We start from the raw sequence: 20600 nt of genomic DNA, 5'->3' as shown, positions 1-20600 counted from the left end.
AATCAGGATAAAATTATTTTCTTCTTTCCTGAGTGCTTACATTGTGTACTATTCTTTGCTGCACAATGGTTTATTTCATCACTTGCACATGAATTCTCAGATCAGGTTTTACCTGCTAGTTCTTGAAGGCAAATTTTTCTTTCTTCCTCGGGAAGATGTGGTGCTGCTCAGCCCTGGCCATGGAAAAGCCCTTTTGCTCTCCTGCAGATGATCAGACCATCAGGATGACAGTCAAATCTCTCTGCAGACTACATCCTTCCCAAACAAGTGTTTTATAGAGCATTTCCAGTGTAGAGACTACCCAGAGTTACAGACTAAATTGGTTTTAGTGGTTCAGGACTCCCCAGAGAAAAGGGAAGCCATATGGGATCCTCCTGCTCTCATTCACAAAGCACCTTCCAGCACCTGCCAAGCACAATCCAAGGCAAAGCCAAGGCCTGGAAGCAAAGCCAGCAGACAAAATTGAGACAAAAATAATGAAGTCAGGAGCAATTAATTCTGATGCTGTGGATTTGCTGTATGTAGCACATGGAGCTCCTAAAAACCTGGTCAGTGCCATGAGAGTGTGAAATTCAGGAGCAGTCAACAATGGGTCTTTGTGTCCATGGTGTGAGCATCAGGTCATTGCATTGCAGATGGTGAAGTCAATGAGTCAGAGAGTTTATCCAAGAGGAACAGAGGCCATTTGCAGGTTTAACCAAGCAACGGGCCAAGAAGCTCTAAGATGTATGTCAGAAGTCATTCAGCCTTCCCAGGAGAGGATGAAGGGAGTTGTGCTCCAGCCCCCACCCAGCTCCCTCGCTGCTCATTCACACAGGTGATTCTTGGCTGGAGAGCAGGGCAGGAGACCTGTCTGTGCAGTGGAGAGCGTGACTCATGGCTGGCAGAGACACACACCAAGAGTGAGAAATCTGGCCTGGAGTAGCAGAGGACTGCTAAGGTCCCAGAGCTGAGAGCCTGCCCATGCCAGAATGGCCAACAGCCAGGAAAAAAGGGCGACAGAGAATTAGGTAGGACTGTGTGAGAGCCTCAAAAGTCAGCAGGCCTGGCCTGTGCTTTGCTGGCTCAAACCTAGAGAGATTTGAGCACATCCTTCAGAAGTTGCAGGCTAGGAGGGATTGATTTGGGGTGGGTGCCCTCTGCCAAGAATGGGAAAGAGCCCATGCAGCCATTGCTGCCCATAGCAAGCACAAACTGATAGAGCACCTGCACCCATAACTCCACCTTCCTCCAGAATGCCAAGTGTAGGTACTTCTGCTCCTGGGAATACAGGAGAAAGTCATCATGCCTCTGATGTGACCTAGGACGAGCTCTAGGTGCTGGGAAAACTGTCCCATTGCCCATGGCACTGGAGGTGGCCATGAAACCAGCCCTGGTGCTGCCCCTCAGTCATCGAGGGACCCTCCCCAAACTGGACAAGAGCTCACTGGGCCAGAGGGGCTGGTTGGTCAGCTGCTTTGTGCTGCTAAATATCCAGAAACGGGCTGTATCACAGCCATGGATTCAACATTTTGTGTTTCAATCAGGAGACTCAGAGTTTCTTTCCTTTTTGTGCTGCTGAAAGCAGCAGTAACTTTTACATCCCCTCTGGCAGCTTTCCCTGGGGCTTTTTGCACCAGCTGGGCACAGGGCATGGCCTGAAGAGAGGGAGCAGCTTGTGATGCTGTGCCAGAGTGGTTTATCTTTCCCATGGAAAAGGAAACAGCCTCTCTGCACATCTCTTCCACAGTCCTACACGTCAGCGGAATGAACCCTGGTCACCTCTATCAGGAGATCAAGGGCTTGCAGGAGTCTGAGGTCAAGCGAGACTTCCTGGGCTGAGGCAGAAATGAGTGGGTTTCTCCAGGCTTCCTGCAGCAGCGGAGAGGGAGATTTCCTGCACAGGGCTGCTCACAAAGAGCCTGAGCTGCCGTGCATCACTAACACTGGGATGCCTTGCTCGGGGCTGGTGAGGGAGGCTCGGCAGCAGCACCAGAGAGTCACTGGAGGGGTACACGAAGGACTGAGACCTTCCTCCCCCCACACTCTGCCTGCGGGAGAGGGCAAGCAGGGCGGGCAGGGCTGTGAGGAGGTGCCAGCCCAGGCCCTGGCAGCCCGCAGTCCTGCCTGCGCCGCTGCCTTGCGGAGAGGAGGGAGATGTGAGCACCATGTCTTAGGCGAGGGCACCTCATGCTGGCAGCTTCAGAAATAGCCTGGAAGCCTTTGTTTTAGTCCTTCCCCTTCTTTCTCTCAGGGTCACACGGCTTGGTGCTGACAGGATACGACGGTGCTCTGGAGCAGAGTGAAGCTGTGGGGGCTAAAAAAGCATCCCAAACCTGGAGATTAGCCTCCTGTTTCCTCTGCCACATGTTTCCCTGCAACACCATGCCCAGAGCCAGCCCTGCATGAGGCCAAGCCAGGTTTTTCTCAGACACCAGCACCAAGCATCCCCCAAGTCCATGTCCCCCACGGTCCCACTGTGCCCAAAACCACCAGGACACGGGGGCTGTGGGGTGGCTGCCTTTCCACAGCCCAGACAGGGACAGCCCCATGAGTGGTAGCAAACCCCAGACATTGAAGGCTGAGTGCTTGACCCCAGTGCCCCAGTCTGCCCTCCAACAGCTTCTGCATTTTCCCTTTCCTCCCGGGGAAAGCTGCCTCAGCAGGAGCAGCCCTGGGCCTCGCTGGCGAGCTGTTATTTGCCAGCCAGAGGTGGGTGAGAAAAGAAACATCCTCCCTAAAAAACAAGATGTCTGGTGTGAATATCCCGATCCTGCTAACCCGAGGGCCCGGCTGGAGCCGGCCGCGTGCAAGCAGCAGCCCCGGGTCTCGCTTAGCAACAGGGCACGGCTGGCAGGGAGAAAAAAGGCTCTTTTCTTGTCGGTGAAAGATTCATCGTTGGGCTGAAAGTGGCCCCTCCCCTCTTTCAAATACTTGTCAGCAGGGAGAATACAGCTTAGATACTGGGCTGATCAGATCATGGCTAATCTGTTATTCCTGGCCGTGAAAACTGCCGGAAGACTTTCAAACAACTTCACTGGGAGCGTGTGCGGCGGGAGGGAGCGGGCAGGAGATGCCGAGCCACTGGCAGCCCCATGCCGGCATCCTGAGGGCATCCCCTGCTCCTGAGGTGCGCAGGGAGGGCAGCACTGCTTCTCCAGCCCGTGCTGGCCCGGGCATCCTCAGTGCCATGGGCAGGGGTGGCAGAGGGGAAGGGCTCAGTGCTGAGCAGTAGAAGACGGGATGGCCAAAACGTCCCTGTGGTGAGAACAGGCTGTGCTGGCTGCATGGCTTTTTTTCCCAAATGAGGTGGTTTGAAGATGTTTGTCACTGTTGAAGGACTTTGGCCAATCATGTCTGGGAGCCTCATTGACACAGAGTACCAAGAAAAAGATGGCCAGCTCAGAGAAAGGTGCTTTCCTCCTTCTGGGCTGACGCGTTTGTAAGGGAAAAACCAGACCAGCCAAGTCAGACAATTTTGTACTCAGTGGCTTGCAGGAATTTCACATGGTAGCCCAGATTCTGCTCCTGTACGTGGGGGTATATCAAAGAGATGCAGTATCCTACAATATCTCCTACATGTCCTGCTACGCCCAGCACTGGGGCCAGTGTGTCTGGCCAGCCCAGGGAATAGTGGCAATGCACTCCCACTGCCAGAAACCCGCTTCTCCCTACAAAACCAGGGCAGGTGTAGCTGCTGTAACCACTGCCACTGCACACACTGGTAAAATCTGATCCCCAGGCCCAGCACATGCTGCTCTGCCTCTCCCCAGATGCTCTGCATGCCCATACACCTTGCCCTGCTCCCTGGCTTTCCTCCTGATGCCTTGTACTGCTGCATTCCACTGTCAGCTTGGCCTTAGCCCTGAATCTGCCTCTTCCAGGCTCAATAGTAGTAGCCCAGGTTATTGTCCAGCACATGCCATGAAGATGGACCTTTGGTGGAACAGCTCTGTGATAGAGAGGAAAACTACCCTGAAGTGGCCCAAACTGATGGGAGGGGGATGGATGCCCAGCGAGCCTGGGGACTGGCCTTCACCTCGGCAAGCTCCTCTTAGTCAGGAATAATTAATTACCTTCTCAAGGATCTTAGCTTCAGCCCTTCCCTGCTCATGCCCCAGCCCAGGAGAAGAGGGAGGAGGAGACGGCAGCGAAGAGGGTAGAGAATTAATTGGACATTGTGTTGGGAATCGCCTCCTGGTTGCTGTCAATCTTGGGAGTGAACAGCCTCTTGTCTCACTCAATAGGAACTTTATATGCTCCTTTAATCCTTCAGTCTGTATTGTCAGAGCTTCCCCCCTCCTCCTGTCTCTCCTTCCCACCACAGGACTTTTGATGACCCCAGCTGTCTGAGGCAATACAAAGAAGCCCCTTAACTAACACCCTGTGATCTATACAGGCAATAAAGAGGGTCCCCTTGACAAGGATTTGCGGGCAGAATATATGCAAATGCTGGGAGGTGCGCGGGTGGGGAGGTGTGCCGGGAAAGCCGCAGCGCAGAGGGCACGGCTCCTGGCCCTGAGGATGCCGCGGCCCGAGCAGGCATGTGGCACAGGTGAGGGGTGGCCAGAGAAAACCAGGGCTGGCTGGGGCTGGTCAGCCTTTGCACACCCTGCCACGGGGTAAAGTAACCAGGAAAGCCCTGTTGATCAGGGCTGCAAGGCCAAGGCATCCATGGGCACATCAATAAATGGGGGGCTCCTGGCCCATGCCCCCCTGTGCTTTGCTCCTTGACGGCCACCTCCCGAAGTCAGGAGGCCATGCTCCTTCCCACATTAGCACATGAATGGGGTTAGGGGTGGGGGGGAGGTGTGAAGGGGGGCAAGCCCCCACTGTCCACTCAAGCAAACAATTTGGCTAGCAAATTGACATAATTACAAGGGACAGAGAGAAAAGAAAGGCGAGCCCCCTCCCCTGCGCTCCAGAGGGCCCGACCCCTGCCGAGTTACTTAGACCCTTTGTGCGACTCAATGCTAGGTACTGATGAGGGGACGTATGCCCTTTTCAAGGGCCCTAAGCGACCGGCTGCCCTAATCTGATTACAATTTACAGCGCTCCTTCAGAAGGGGCTGGAGCGGCGCTCACGCAGGCGTGGACACCGGCTCGGACACGCAGGCGCTCGCCCCGGCCCGAAGGCGGGCGGGCGGGTGGGTGGGAGTGCGTGGCACGGGTGGGACAATGTGCACAGTGGCACGGTTGGGACGATGTGCACAGTGGCACGGTGGGACGATGTGCACAGTGGCACAGGTGGGACGACGTGCACAGTGGCACGGTTGGGACGATGTGCACAGTGGCACAGGTGGGACGATGTGCACAGTGGCACGGTTGGGACGATGTGCACAGTGGCACCGCGGCCAACAGCATGTGAGCATCACTGCAGCGTGGTGTTCAGTGTGCCAGCCATGGAAGGGCGAGAAGGCCGAGGGCACGGCTGTGGGGACATGTGGCTTTGCACACGTGGGCACACTGCCAGCAGCAGATACACCGTGGCCAGTGCTGGGGTGTGCAATGGGCCCGTTTCAGCCCAAATCTGGGGTTGACACTGTGTACGTGCACCCGTGCACACCAGCACACACATGAGCACAGATGTAGTAAGGAGGCAAGCCCCCTTGTCCCAGGCAGATCCACAGCTGGGAACCCTCTCCACCAAGAGTGGGGGGCAGCAGAGGTGAGCAAAGGCCTTCTGCCAAAATCTCTGCAGCAGCTTGCAGGAGCAGGAGTGCAAGCAAAGCCCACCACCTGCCTATTAAAAGAGGGATTAAACTATGCTGTTCCTCCCCCCACCTCCTCCCTTCTCTCTCTAACATCATCCCCTTGGGGAAACCACCACCTTTACATGAGATTTTCCCTTTTTTTTTAACCTCTTTTCTGCTCCGTGCCACAGAGATCTCAGGGGATTAGCAACCAGGCTGGGCCTTCCAGCCTCCTTGAAGGCAGGTTGTTTCAGCCACCCCCCCCATGGGAACCTGCCCCAGGACAACTTTGGTCAATGGCTCCGGTGCTTCCCAGCCAATTTGTACCACCTAATCCCCGCGAGTATCCACAGCCCCTTTCTCACATGTTCTCCCGCCTGCTGGAGCAGCCCAATCCTCTGCTCTCCACGCTCCCCCGTTGAGAAACCCTCCGTCCACTGCTGGGGCCGCGACCGCACTTCAAACGCGCCAGCCCGATCCCGGCATTGTTTGCCAGGGAATTAAAACTGCACGGCCAGCCCCAGCGAGTGATTTAGGTACTGAGACCAGACTGAGCCCTGCAAGAGCACGGGCAATAAAACGCTTCGCTGCTCAGCAGCCTGGGCAATTTGGGTGTCTTCCCACGAGGAGGAGGCACAGCCCATAGGGCCAGGGAATTGGGTCAGGGCTTCTTCTTCCAGCATGTGCACGTGGGACAAGACCGTCTCCCAGGGCTCACAGTGCTGCCCCACCAAAGATGTGGGTTGGCTACCTGGCTGAAGCAATGAGGGTCACCCAGTGTTTGCCATTATTGAACCCCATGGACCCTTGTAAGCTCTGGGAAGAAAGATCAGAGCCCATGAAGGCTGGACACAGATTATCTGGGACACAGACAGAACTCAAATGGTGTGGGATGAAGGGACACCAGTCCAGTCACACAGGAGGAATTGCAGTGCCCAAAAGGTCTGCTTCTACTTTCAGATTTTGCAGGCTTGTGGGGAAAAGTTTTGGATTCCTTTTCTGGAATGACATTGTCTGTGGTGCCTGTCAGTAAACATCCCTGTGGTGATTTCTAATGCACTCTCTGGATGAAGCTGTGAGCAGAAAATGGCTGTTACATCCCTTTCCCAGTGCAGAGAAGCTGGGATGAGATCTCCCTCCTTCAGCAGATCCCAGCACAGGGAAAACATTTGCCCTACATTTTCCCATCCCTGTCTTAGAGAAAGGCTGCAGCTCAATGTATGCTTCAGCTTCTGCAGGGATAATTCTCCAGAGACCATTTCTGACCTCTCAGACTTGCCTTTGCCATCATAAAAGACATATATGATACACTACTTGCTGGCAAGTGGGCTGGAGCTCCTGATGGCCTGGATATATTTCTGAAATTCTCCTTAGCCAACCAGCCCTTTCCCTGCATCCCCCACTGCTGCCGTGCTTGAGACCAATCCTATGGAGGATTTTAGGCCTTTTATTAGTCTTCTTTTTTCAATGGTGAGGTTGTTTCAGGCCAAATGGAGGCAATGCGTGTACAGGAGAGAGCATCTCCCATGCCTGGCTGTCCCCGTCCCCGCCATGGCAGGGGAACACAGTGTTTCAGCACCTCCTCCTCTGTCACAATGTTTTTCAGCTCCACCAAGCAAAGTGTCCAATTAGAGCAGAGCCTCTTGCTTCCATCTTTGCCGACATTTAATTAACATGCTGCTGCTGGCAGCCGCTGACAAATTCCAGAAACATGTTGTAAAGGGTTTTTGTCTTTACCCAGCATGGAAAATGAGGGTGTCATATCCCAAGGGGATGTGAATAGCTACTTTTGACTCCCCCCCTCAGGTGTAAGAATTACAGCTAGATGCAATGAAGAGACCTATCAGCACTCCTACCTCCTTTCCCCCCCTCCCTTTTCCTTTCCTGCTCCTCATATTTTATCATCTTGGAAAACACACAGGATTTTAGGCCTGGTTTTCATCCCTGTTTCCTCCAACTCTGGCTGAAGCCTGATGGTCCAGCTAAGAGACAGGGACTGTCCTTTTCCCATCAGAATAGCACCAGACAGTGGGAAGAGCCATCTGATGACACGGGAAGAAATGGATAAAGCCAAAAAAGAGGAAAGGTTCCTGTCAGTCTGTGATGTACATGCAAACAAGGCTCCCAAGGAGCTGATGGAAGCCTTGGTAGGGCAGTTCAAGGGAAGGTGATGGCAGAGGCCATCATGTAGAAGTGTAGCTGGACTCACAGATGGCCCTCACCCTCACTGTTGGATGGCAGAATGAATAGAGGCTCAGCTGCTGCACCCCAGCATCCCCTCCTCAAAAAGAACCAGCCCAGCCTGTGCTTCCCACAGGTGCTGACCCTCACCGTGGGGGCTGTCATCTCAAGGTGCCATCTCCCAGACCAAATATCTCCCCAGACCGCATCATCTAACACATTGTCTAATACACCCAGCCTGTGTTGCCACCTTCACGCCACCACTTTGTCCCCAGGGACCGGGAGTGTCCCAGCGCCTCTGCTTTGCCCCGGGCAGCCAAGAGCTCTCCTGTCAGCCGCTGTGCCTCACATCCCACCCCGCTCGGCCGCCGACACACGGCAGCACAGGCCAGGAAAGAAGAACAGGACTTTATTCCACGCACAGCAGCTCGGTACAAAAGCGGCAGAGCCGGGCAGATCCCTGCGGTCGCGGGGACAAGAGCATCCCTCGGTGCGGCGGCGGGGCGCGGCTCAGGGCGAGGCGGGCTTGTCGGGGCTGTGCATGCGGTACACATCGCTCTCCTCGTCCTCGGGCACCTGCGGCAGAGCCCCCTGAGCCCCCCGGGCCGGGCCGCGGGCCGACAGCGCCATCTCGTGCCCCCCGCCCCGCGCCCCCTCACCTCCCAGTAAATGTCATCCTCGAAGCACTTCTCGGCCGCCGCGTCCCCCCAGATGGGCAGCTTCAGGATGGCCCCTGCGAGCGGGAGGGCAGGGCGCTGGGCACGGGGGATGCGGGTGGTCCGCCCAAGGGGGCAGACGCAGCCCTGGCGCAGCGCTCGGTGCCGTGCCCCCAGGATGTATCCCGCACACGGATGCCGCTGTTCCAGCTGCGGGCTGGCTCAGCGCTCCCCTCTCCGTGCCCCCCTCCGGCTTACCCACGATGGCTCCCCCAGCAAATGCCATCAGCAGAGACACCACGATGCCGGCTGCCTGGAAGCCTCCCTGGATGCTGGGTGTCCGCCTCTGGTACACGCCCGTGAAGTCAAACGCCTTGATGAACCTGCCGAGGGCAGAAATGGTGATGATTGCCTCGGCAGCAGGCATTCCCTGGCTCCAGAGGAACCATGTTGCCCTGCTCTCTTGGGAACTCTTCCCTAGCCCCATCCCTCTCCTGCAGTGGGCCAGGAGAGTGTTGCAATGACCAAAACACCGCTCACTTCTTTCTCTGACCCCTGGCAAAGCTTTACCAAGGAGGAGCCCAAAATATAAACATTCTCTTTGTAATTCAAACTTTTCGCCTTACCTGACCCCACAAAACAATGCAGGGGAGAGGGAGAAGCACTTCCCTCCCCATTGTGGCCCAGAATAATGCCAAACAGCAGGACTGTGATTCACTTTATGAGGCCACCAAGAGTCAGCTGCATAAGATGAGGCTACAGTTCAGTAAACCAAACACAATCAGTACACACCATGTTTTTGAGGGATAGCTCTGGGCAACTCTGAACTATTAACAAAAGCTGTTATTTGCTCCCTGCTCCCAGCCCACAGAGCTTAACGTAAAATCTATTCTCAGGGAAGATTTTCAAGACATCTTACCCTTCCTTTCCATACACATCCTCGGTGGCTGCAGCTGCTGTGATGGCCCCCACAATGCCCCCAATAAGGCCTGGCATGGCATGGAGGTTGTGGATGCCACATGTGTCCTGAATGTGCAACCTAGACTCCAAAAAAGGCTGAGGGGAAGGGAAGTAGAGAGAGATCAGGGAGTTGAGCATGGCCCTGGAAAGGATTAGTTCCTTCCATGGGAGACTGGAATAAGCAGAAAAAGAGGAGACATAGTGTCCCATTAAAGAGCTAAAAGCTTGTAGACAAAGATGTGAGCCAAGCTCAAGATCAAATAACAACATATCCTCCAAACATGTTCCTGTTGGGAGTCTGAAACTTCCTGAGCACTTTTGGGCAGTAAAAGGAGACAGAAGTGCATCTCATAAAGGATTCTGGAAAGCAGGAACCGTCAAAGGGAAGTGAATGCATTTCTGGTCTCCTCAGCAGGAGCAGGGCTGCAGACCCCTCGGGCAGCACTCACCGTGAAGTAGACATAGCCCACCGTGGACACGATGCCAGAGATGGAGCCGACAATGAGGGAGCCGTATGGGGTCAGCATCATCTCAGCACTGGTGCCCACGGCCACGCCGCCGGCCAGTGTGGCATTCTGGATGTGGACCTGCAGGAGCAACCACTCTGCCTTGGCATCTCAGGGACACTGCAATTGCTCAGGGATGGTGCAACTGGCAAAGTGGGAGAATCAGCTCTGAAAATGTTTCCAGAGGAAATATCAGAGCCCGTTTTCCTACTTGGTGGTGAAAAACAAGAAAAGAACAAGCAGCTTCTGTCTGTAGCACAGGTGCACATAGACTCCCACTCCCCGTACCACACACGTTCTTTGCATCCACAGATACGGGTGGGGAGTTGTGATGAGATGGAAATTGTCTCACCCGTGTGTCGTGCAAGCTCTGCTGTCACAGAGACATGTCACCCACACATCCAACACGTACAAGTCAGCCCCCCGATTGCTCATGAGCTGCTGCACAGGCCTTGTTCGATGGGGAGCGCTGCCAAAAAGGGCTCTGCAATGTGCCCAGCAGAGCAAGTCCTGTCCCTGCTGTGACTTGGGTCCACCACAGGCAGGGCATCACCCCACGCCTCAAGCTCTGAGGACCCATTCCCACTTTCTTATTCAATATAGCCTCAGAATTTCTTCCTGGATGCTGGTTTCACTATCAGACCTGGAAACCCTGTGTATGTTCAGCAAAACACAAGTGCCAGTTGTTTCCTAGACCCTTGATCAACCTCATTATATGTCCCTGGGGCAGTGCAGGGCTCTCTGCTCCCATCTTACCATGTCAAGCTTGCCCTTCTTTTGCAGCATGCTGGAGAAGGCCATGGTGGTGAGGACACAGGCAGCCAGTGAGCAGTAGGTGTTAATGGCAGACCGGTGCTGGGCATCCCCGTGATCAGAAATGGCTGAGTTAAAACTGGGCCAGTACATCCACAGGTACAGGGTACCTGGTGGGATGGGGCATGTGGCATGAGGAAGAAAAAGGGAAAAGAGAGAATACAGGGATTGAAAAAAACCTCTTCTGCACAGGGAGACATTGCATCCCGTAGTTCTGCTTCCCCAGATCCACACCCCGCATGATGAGACAGCATCAGGAAAGGCTGGCAGAGAAAGGGAACCAAAACACATCCTTATCTTCCTAGGCACCATCTCAGCCCAGCAGCTGATGAAGGGAGCTGAGTAACTCCGAAATGTGAAAGACCTCTGGGATACAGAGCTCCTCAACTCCATATCCTGGGTTCAGTTTTTCCCAGAGACAGGAGGAAGCAGCCCTGTGCAGCTGAGTGCTCCCCGTGATGCAGCACCCCGAGATGAGGGCTGACTCACCGATCATGGCAAAGAGGTCGGAGTGGTACACGGAGCCCTGCTTGTCCTTGCTCTGCTCCAGGTTGGGTCTGTACAGGACCCGTGTCACCGTGAGGCCAAAGTAGGCTCCGAAGGTGTGAATGGTCATGGAGCCACCTGCATCCTTTACCTGCAGCCATGGGAAAACAGAGGTTTGCCTCTGCAGTCACCACTCATTCTGGAGCTGAGGCCTGATCTGCATCATCCCAGCTTGTCTGCACTTGACAGAGGGACCCAGTGCTCCTGAATTGCCAGGCTTATGTGTAAAACCCTAGAAGATCTTCCCTTCCCAGGGATGTATGGTCCACTGCCCCTCTCCTTCACAATCTGACTACTTTTGCTGCCCGAATTCTTGCATTTTTAATGCTTATGAAGGCAGTGTCTTGGTGGAACCATAGCAAAGGGAGACAGTTTGGAGAGTTGCAGAGAGGAAGGAACAGAACAAAGCAGGTAGTACCTAAAGCCTTACATGAAGAAGGTTGAGGAGGATGTACTCATTCACTGAAAAGAGTGTGACTTGAAACAAAGTCATGACAAGGAGCTGTATGGGGCTGGTTTTGCCTAGGATGGCCCCAAAGGCGATGCACACAGAGCCCACGCAGAAATCAGCATTTATCAGGCTGGAAAAAAGCAAGGAAAATTGTGGTTTAATAATGAAATACTTCTCTGTAAATCACTTTTACTCACCCCCAGCTTTAGAGATCACACCCGAAGACAAAGAAGTGATTAGGAGACATCCCTGGATTTCCCACTGACCTTCCTCCCATCCTTACACCCCCACATTATTCAGGATAATGTGGATGATACGTGTTCTCAGCACTGACATCCGTGGTGCCTGGCTGAGCACTAAGGGGTGACACTCATCTCAAGTTTCCCTTTGAGCAGTACCACCGCAATAGCAGGTACCTTTGGACTAGAAGGTGGAAAGCAAGTGGAAGTATGTGGAGGGAAAACAACAGTTTAGAGACTGATTTGTATTTGACATAACTGAGGGACAGTGTTGCCAACTGCTTGGCTCTCATTCCAGCTCTTCCACTGGCCAGGCCAGAGGTGCCAACCCAAAGCCCAGCTCCTCCTTACTTCTCCACGCCAATGAGGATCTTCCCATCCTTGAAAGAGTGGAACCAGCCTTGCATCAGGAGAGCCCACTGGATCCCAAAGGCAGCAAGGAGGAAATTGAAACCCACAGCTCCGAATCCATAGCGCTTGAGGAAGGTCATGAGGAAGCCAAAGCCCACAAAGATCATCACATGGACATCCTGGAAAGCTGTGCAGAGGGGAGGGACTGTCAGCTCTGCGAGGGCAGCAGGGCTGCAAGTGCCACATGCATTTGGTGTTGAAAAGAAAATAATCAGAAAAAATTACATCAGTAGCAGTAAGAGAGAAATTCAAGAGAAAATGTGTGTTTGCCTCATGTCCCCATGTTTCTAAGTCTGAAAATGGCTCAGCTTTTAGAAACTGGCTTTTGGTTAAAAGGCTCAGCCTTTAAAGTAAATGTTTACTAAAAGCTATGTGCAAAAGAAGACCTGAGAGTAATGGAGTGTACAAAGGAGAACAATTTTCTATTCATATTGTTTTTTCTCTTTTTGTGAAAATCTCAAAACCATCATGTGAAATGACCAGTAAAGTTTTGTTAAAACACATAAATAGTCATTTTGGGCAGGTCCATTCAGTGTAGAGTCCTGGTGATGGCTCAGAGCAAGGAGAGCACAATAACAAGGAAAGTTTACAAATACATTTTTAAATGCTTTGGCAAAATACCCTTGAGAGCAGAAACCCACCGTGTGAGATTTTTTAGTGCTTAAACCAGAGAGACCCAGTTCTTCCCACTAATGGTCAGACCTGCTTACCCAAGCCCCTCAGCTGCCCTTCCCTGGGGGAAACCAGATCTGTATGAGCCTCTTAAAAGACCTTCTTGGTGCAGTAAACCTGCTGAACTTTTTAGTGCTGCACCTTTCTATCAGATAAGCATTGCTTTGCAATTAAGTGAGCTGAAACACTTGCATACTTACAAACTGAACCATGCAAACCCCAACACTGCAGGCCACTCAGCCGATAGAAAGAACAGGACACCCAAGGCTGGGAACCCCCTTGGGAGACTCCTGCCAGCAAACCCATGCTGCAGAGCAGATAAATAAATACAGCAGTGATGGAGCTAAACCAGAATGTTCTGCATTTTGCAATGCACAAATCATTATAGCCACTACATCCAGCAAAGTCTGTGCACTCAGAGAGAGTGTAAGCTCAGGGCAAAGGAAATTCTGTGGCTGCAAGTCTGGTCTACCCTGAAACTGTGCTGAAATCCATCAGATCCTGGTCCATTTCCACAGGATTTATGTCGGCTACTTCCACTGAGGGTGGGTGAAGACTTGCATGAAGTGCAGCTCTGCAGAAGCTGAGAGTTCTGTCCTTTTTTTGTGCTTTAGAAGACCTTGAAACATGTTTAAGGATGAGCACTTGGACAGGCTTAAACCATGTAGTGCCATGTTAATCTGATTGCTTTTATAAATGTCCCCCATGTCTATGAAATCACTCTTTGAAAAGGAAGGAGACAAGATCTGCAGCTGGCAGTGCTCAGCAGAGGTCACTTCCAAAGCACTTCTCCACACGTCCTAAGAACCAATCTTAGTTACTGTGGTTTTACCACACAATCCCATAGACTTTTCATATGCAGCTGTATTTATTTCCCTTCTCTCTTTTCCAGCGTAAGCAGCACAATATACAGCTAGATTAATCTGCTGCCATTTGCCTCATATATTTATTCTTTCATCCCAAAAGCAGAAATACACAGGTCAGAGTTAAAGCGGTGGGCTGCGTGCCTTCCAAAAACCCAGAGAATCCCACTGTGTGTTAGACCCTGTATGAACTCAGGAGGAAGAGCAGATCTTTCCTTAAACCACACCCAATCTAAAAACTTTTTCTAACCCTTGCCTTTGTTTTTCCTTAGTAGGAATAACATTGTTATCATTCAGAGGCAGTACAGGCATTGCCATACCCTACAGGTTTTGTGAGCCTGCTTGTGTGGCAGGACAATTGCCATAACTATCAAGAATAAGTGTTTGGGCTTTGGGAGTGCCGTCAGGGACAAAAAATCTCATTTCTTTTCCCCTAGAGAGCAGATGAGTCACAGACTACACAATATCCACGTGCAATGCAAAATGAGAAGGAATTGTCACACTGATTGGATCTGGCAATGGGCACCACTGACACAACCACATATTGGCTTCCTGAAACCAGGACAACTTCCCTCTGCCTGCCTTCCCAACCTTCTCTGGCTTGGAGGACCTGTTCATTTATCACTCTAATCCCTGTGCCACTGCAGACAGGTGCTGTGGACAGCAGTGCTCAAAGACATGTTGGTACAAATGATCTTCGGGTCACCAGCCACCACAGTGTTCTGAGCAGCACTGGATGGACACAAGGATTAAAATTCTAGGGCTCAGACACATTGTCATGTTTGTCCATCTTTGCAGAGAGAGAAAATTTTTGATTAGATAAGGGAGAAAGAACAGCTGTACATTTGGGCACGTGAGCCCTTCCTCAGGCCTGAAACAGAAATGTATTTCAAAGCTAAACTGAGCAGTTGCCCTTAGACTGATTTAGTTGTGTTGAATCCATCTTTGCCATTTGAGGGGGAATATTTGGCACTGCAGAGCAGGAGTGGGATATGAGGACAGAAGAGATGTCACTTTCTTAGCTCCTACACACTCTTTCTTGGACTCCTGCTGTCCTCCCAGCACACCAGTGACAAGAGCAGCCCTCAGGCACTGCTGCTGCTTCACGCCAACCTGTGTGGGGCTGGTCCCAAGGGCAGACGTCCAGGGAGAGCCCAGGGCAGCCACGGCCGTACACGAACCTGGAGTTTGACTGAGCAGTGGGTTTCTGTAAGCAAATCCTTTTCTCAACGAGCTAATCCTCAGCAGCTACAGGTTGCTATAGCTCCTTTGATTTAGCAGGTGTTTTTAATGGAAATGTTCTAAATAGATGCATGACTCAGGCCTGTTGCTTCCTTGGAAACAATTGCCTACAGAAGCAGCCTGTTCTGAAAGGCTCACAAAGATGACCGGCCCTGGAGATCAAAGCCAACCAGAGGCACTGGCTGGCCAGAAGAGCTTTAACCTTCTGAATAATTTCTGTGTCACTACAATGCGGAGACCCAAGAACCCTGGGAACCTGGCAGCTTAGGAGGACTGTGGCACTGAAATGCCAGTAGCTAAAGGGTAATTCACAAGCGAGGGGGTGGACAGAGGAAGAGGAGGAAGATGTCACAGGATCTCGACAGCCGTTCCTCTGTGTGCACAGAAAGGCTTGCTCTGATCCAAGGCTGAGGGAGGGGGCAGAAAGCTGAAACTTGCAGAGTGTTGGGAACACGTCAGCCCTATTCCTGGAAAAAAGACGTCACAGTACCCTGCTGACAGAGCTTCAAGGCACCGGAGGGCCATGAGGCTTTTCTCTGGTTCGTTGGTGAACCCCAAGCCAGCCTCAAGGCAAGAGGAGACAGCACCTCTGACAGGCTCTGCCACAGCACAGGATAGGATGGATGGGATAGAACGGGTTGGGATGGGATGGATGGGATGGGGAGCAGCCAGCACAAGGATTAGGCTTCCAGAATACTCACAGGGGTATCGGAAGTAGAAATCGTTCTCCATGTCACTGGTCAGGTTCATCTCTCGTTTCTCCTCCTCCCAGTGCGCATCCGCTTCGGCACCGAAGCGCACGAAGACCCCGAAGAGGACGATCATGGCCACCTCCCAGAGGAGGCAGACGAGCGGGAGCCGCCAGCGCAGGTTCGTGTTCTTGGCCATGCCCTGGTGCCTCGGCCTGTCCATGGGCTGGGACTCCAGGACTGTGCCAGCCGCGTCCCCCGCCCCAGGCCGGTCACATATATAGGTCGGAGAGGGCGAGGTGGGGCCCAGGGAGGTACCTCCGGCAGGATCACATTTCAGAGCTCTGGAGCTTCAGCAGGGTTGTTCCTCTAACCCACCTGCCTTCCTGGGAGGAGGGACAGGCTTCAGCACCTTTCCTTGGAGCTGCTCCGAGCACCTCTGAGCCCTGCCTCCAAGGGACGAGCAGATGTGGAGGCCAGTGTGACTGGGGAGTGGAGTCAATGTCCAGCCCCCTGCTCTGCCCAGTCCCACACCCCTTCCCTGCCCCTGGCAGGAGCACCTTGATCCCTGCTCCCCTCCCTCTGGCTCTGGGTGCTCCCCTCACCCCTTCCCCAGCTCTGAGATTGCCCTTCCCCAGCTGGCACTGTGAGTGAAGTGCCACAGTGTGCCCTTTGTTCCAGCTCTCGGCTTTTGGAAAAGCAGCTGAGGTGCAGAACAGGAGGAAGAGGAAGGTGTGCGCTTCAAACCAGGTACCAAGATCCTACATGAGTGCACAGACATGTGATGGCCCCGCCAAGGCCTTAAGGATGTTCAAGTGACACATGTTCCCTAATTTCCCAAAGTGATTTACCCAGAGCATCCTCCTGGCAAGGCAAGCATAACCAGGGTAGCACTGTGAGACAGTGCTGGAGGCCTAAAGAGCCCCTCCTCTGGTATGGTCTTCCTTTAATTAACAAACATAAACACGAAAGTCCATTTTTCCTACTGTTTTGAATTATGTGCTCTTTCCCCAAAGAGCTGGGCAAGTCCTTCAAACGGATCCCAGCTCCTTCCTCTGCCTGCAGATCCCTGTCTTGCCTGTCAGTCTTGAAGAGATGAAAGACTGCAGCCCAGGCAAGCTGCCCAAATTTGCTGATGGCATCTAATTGTGGCCCGCAGGCTGAGCAAGCAGCGCTGATTTTGGTGTTGATTAGGCAATAATTTGAGTTTATTCTTTTTTTCTTGTGTGCTTTCTTCTCAAAATGACAGATGGCAGGAAAATGCTGTGGATGGTCTTGAAGAGACTGACGGCCACACAAAATCATTCTCCAACCTCATTTGAACCCATGCAGGCAGCAGGATAGAGACAGCGTTGGGAAGAAGAGAGAAGCCCATCTGCCTTAACCCTTACCCTGCATGAGCAGAGCTCCATGTGACTGGGGTCACTTTCGGGGACACATAGAGCAAGTGGATTTTGCTGTTGTCTGAAGGATGAGCTCCCCCTCGAGCAATGCTGCTCAGGGAGTGTTTTTGGGTCTCCCATTACACAGGGTGTCTTCAGGGCTGTGTCAGCTGCACACACCAGGACACAAAAGATCTCCAGCAAGAAGGAAGCTGAAATCCCTAAACAATACTTGATCTCTAATTGCTGAACGCTGTTGACAGTTGTATGTTCTCGTGCCAGCTACGTGGTAATACTGGTATTCTGCCCTGCCCTAGAGCAGCCTTTAGGCACCTCAAAAAAGGCAGCACAGAGGAGCATTTTAAAAGAAAAGGGAACTTGCTTAGGTACTGCAGCCACCAGCAGCTACACTTTGTGATTACTTGAGCAAAAGAGTAACTGCAGAGCTTTTCTAATCTCTGCCATCACTGAAATGGCAGGGTCTCCAGAAAAGCAGCTTGCAAAGCCCTTGTGCAGACCCCAGGGGCAGCAGTTCTGTCCCACCTGCTGTCCCCAGCCCCTCTTCCTGTGTGTGGAGGCCAGGAACAAAGGCTAATGGCTTTTCTGCTGGCCTGATAGTCTCACCTAGCTGCACTGCCCCTCCTTATCAACCTGCAGATCAGAACTTTGTCACTGCAGTCCCATCAGGGCTGGCATGCTCCACTGGCTGTCCATGCTGTGAGAGCCCATTAAAGGACCAGCTTCTCTCCAGGCTCTTTTTCAGGGCCAGGATAACACTGGGAAGGCTGATGGGGCTGTGCCAGCACCTGTGTCTGCAGCAGTGCTGTCAGAGCACTTCCTACGATGGGTTAGACCACCACTGCACCCACCCTACAAGGGTGGCAGGACAGAGAGGGCAGGTTTCACCATGCCTCAGTCACAAATATCAAGGTGCTTAAATATCCTGTTGGAAACTTCAGGCTGGTGTGAACTTGCTCCACTACAGCATTTTGCCCATCATGTGCAGCACCCGTAAGAGCCACAAGGTTTCCCAAAAAATCTCTGGGATGACGCTGGGGGAGAAGGAATATTTGCCTTTCTGCTCAAGAGATGTGGGACCAGGTCTGGGAGTGTCCAGATCTCAGTTACCTTGGGTGAGGGCTGTACAGTACTGGTCCCAGCTGGCTCTCTTCCAGTTTCTCACTTTTATGAGCACTAAATATATTTGAAAGACGTAGAGACAAAATCTAAAGCACAGAAATCCTTCCCTCTTGCCTGGAGGCCTTGGGGCAGCTTCACCCTGGATAGGAGGGTCCCCAGAATCTGTGTTCAAAGCAGCCACTACCAATAGCCTTTGGGCACATGGAGTTGAGAAGGCACTGGAGAATGAGGATTTGGGGAGTCTTGGAAGCCTTGATGTAGCACAAGTGAGATTCTGGGCATTGCCCAGTTTCAAAGGTGACTTGTTGCTTGTGCAGGTCCTTGAGGAGTGACCTGAAAACAAAGCATCTGAGTCAATACAAAACAAAAGTTTTTTCAGGTTGCCCCAGCAGAAAGGCAAACAAACTTTCCACTGGGGCAGGACAGAGTGGTGGTATGAGTGGAGATCAAACAGTTCACTTAGCTCTGGGTTTTCTCATCCCTTTTTCCCAGCCCTCACCATTATGTATCTCTTGAAGATAAACGCTGGAAACAGGACAAAATAAAGCGAGACTTTTTTAAGCTAAAAAAAAATCTTATCTGGATCAAAGTGACAACCACACATGAGCCAAATTCACAAATTACTTTTCTTGTGCTCTCTCCTTCCTCCCAAGAAACAGCATTTATCAGCAAGTAAATGATTGCCCAGAAAGAACCCAAGGACTGTTTGAGAGGGAAGTTGGTGTCCTTGTGGAGCAGGCAGAGAGGGCAAATGTCTGTTAAAGCAGCACAAACACAGGACAGCACAAGAAGCAAGGGTGTGAGGAGCTCTGGCTGTCACACTGGGAAACACTGTCACCTGGGCTCAGCCAACACCTCTGCTGGCCTTCCCAAGAGCTGGCTAGGCTTCCAGAGCAAATGCACTGAGGTGGGCAGCAAAGGAGAAGGGGTTTGATAGCCAGCAGCAGTTCCCGTGTTGGAAGCTGTCAGACTTTGCTGGGAAACTCCCCTTTGCCATGGGTTTGTTTCGGGTCCCAGGTGGACTGTGATAAGGCAGGTTTTGGTCACACTCTGCCAGGTGTCCTCAGCAGACTGCGGGGACAGATGCCAGTGGCTGGACAATGCAGTGACGTGGTGTGGCTGGCTCTTCAGGGCTCGAAGGGCAGAACGAGGTCAAGCAGCAGGAGATGTCAGCCCCCAGCCAGGAGAAGGGAGCCCACATCCCCAGGGCTGCAGGCTGCATGCTTCCAGGGACACCTGTTGTCCTTCTGTTGCTCTTGGTGGCAGGTTACTCCTGCCCACCCGAGTGGATCAGCTCCTGGTTCCAGCTCATTAAACCCACTTGTGCTCACCAGCAGAGCTGAATGGGCCCTTCAGTGCCCCTTGTCTTTGTTGCTCTATAAATACCACTAGTGACACTGGTTTGGGCTGGGGTGCTCAGGCTCTGGAGGCGAGGGTGTAGCGGACCCTTGGGTGGGGATGCTCTGTGGGGATTCATCCACTGTGATCACACCATGACCACCGACATTGCGGGACAGACCTGCTCCAAGCCCTGCAGAGAGGGGCTGCTCCTGGGCAAGGCAGCGGATGACAGCCCAGGGTCTGTGTCCTCCACAAGCATCCTGTCCGGCTGCCCTGACCCTACATTTTTCATAGAATCGTCAAGTTTTAAGATGCCTTTACAACCAAGTGTAACCATCAACAGAGCGCTATCACTGTAACCCCCAAACTGCGTCACCCAGCGCCACATCCACATGCCTTTGGGACACCTCCAGGGATGGTGACTCCAGCAGTTCCCTTCCCAACCCACACGAACACCACATTTTTTTTTTCGTGATATGTAATCTGAATTTAAATCTGACGTTTAGGCATGCGGGCTGTGGGCTGTCCGTGCTGTTCCGCAGGGAGCTCGGGGAGGAGGATGCGGTGCGGGCAGGACCCTCTGCGAGCCGCTGCGGCAGCCGCGGTCCCTGGCGGCGCTGCCGGGGGCTGCGGGCGGGCGGCACCGGCCCGGCCCCGCTCGGGGACCCGGCGGTGCCCGGCGAGCGCCGCCGCCACCGCCCTGATGACGTCACGCCAGCACCGGGTGACGTCACGCCGCCACCGAGTGACGTCACGCCGCCACGCGAGTCCCGCCGGCTTTAAATTTTAAACCGGTGGCGGCGCCCAATCGGTTCGGTGTGAGCGTTGACCCCGCC

General features: G+C 53.0%; 1 protein-coding gene and 1 long non-coding RNA gene across 2 annotated transcripts in view; one reads left to right on the top strand and one right to left on the bottom strand.

Annotated features, from left to right (window-relative positions):
- The window catches only part of LOC110474298 (uncharacterized), an 85727-nt gene extending 69645 nt beyond the window's left edge, over positions 1-16082 (top strand). The window contains exon 5 of the long non-coding RNA XR_014957620.1: positions 15985-16082. This is a non-coding gene — a long non-coding RNA (uncharacterized LOC110474298). The remainder of the gene's footprint in view (positions 1-15984) is intronic.
- RHCG (Rh family C glycoprotein) lies at positions 8242-20444 on the bottom strand. Its single transcript, XM_021537617.4, has 10 exons — positions 15914-20444; positions 12376-12562; positions 11765-11915; positions 11278-11425; positions 10732-10898; positions 9919-10056; positions 9429-9565; positions 8768-8892; positions 8513-8586; positions 8242-8429 (listed from the first exon to the last, which is right to left on the bottom strand). Exons 1-10 carry the CDS (start codon positions 16122-16124, stop codon positions 8364-8366), a joined length of 1404 nt encoding a protein of 467 aa, XP_021393292.1. The 5' UTR covers positions 16125-20444; the 3' UTR covers positions 8242-8363.
- Between the last annotated feature and the right edge of the window lie 156 nt (positions 20445-20600).

Source organism: Lonchura striata, chromosome 10, assembly GCF_050655825.1.
Source record: "Lonchura striata isolate lonStrDom1 chromosome 10, ASM5065582v1, whole genome shotgun sequence".
Lineage (NCBI taxonomy): Eukaryota > Metazoa > Chordata > Aves > Passeriformes > Estrildidae > Lonchura > Lonchura striata.
Note: the sequence above shows the minus strand (reverse complement) of the source record. Positions and strands in the feature narration are given on the sequence as shown.

Excerpts from the sequence above, each read along its gene's own strand:
- RHCG (XM_021537617.4), bottom strand. The coding sequence starts at position 16,124 with ATGGACAGGCCGAGGCACCAGGGCATGGCCAAGAACACGAACCTGCGC. Across the intron at positions 11,426-11,764 it reads TCCTCCTCAACCTTCTTCAT|GTAAAGGATGCAGGTGGCTC; the intron begins GTAAGGCTTTAG and ends CCATGGCTGCAG. Across the intron at positions 10,057-10,731 it reads AGAAGGGCAAGCTTGACATG|GTCCACATCCAGAATGCCAC; the intron begins GTAAGATGGGAG and ends TTGCTCCTGCAG.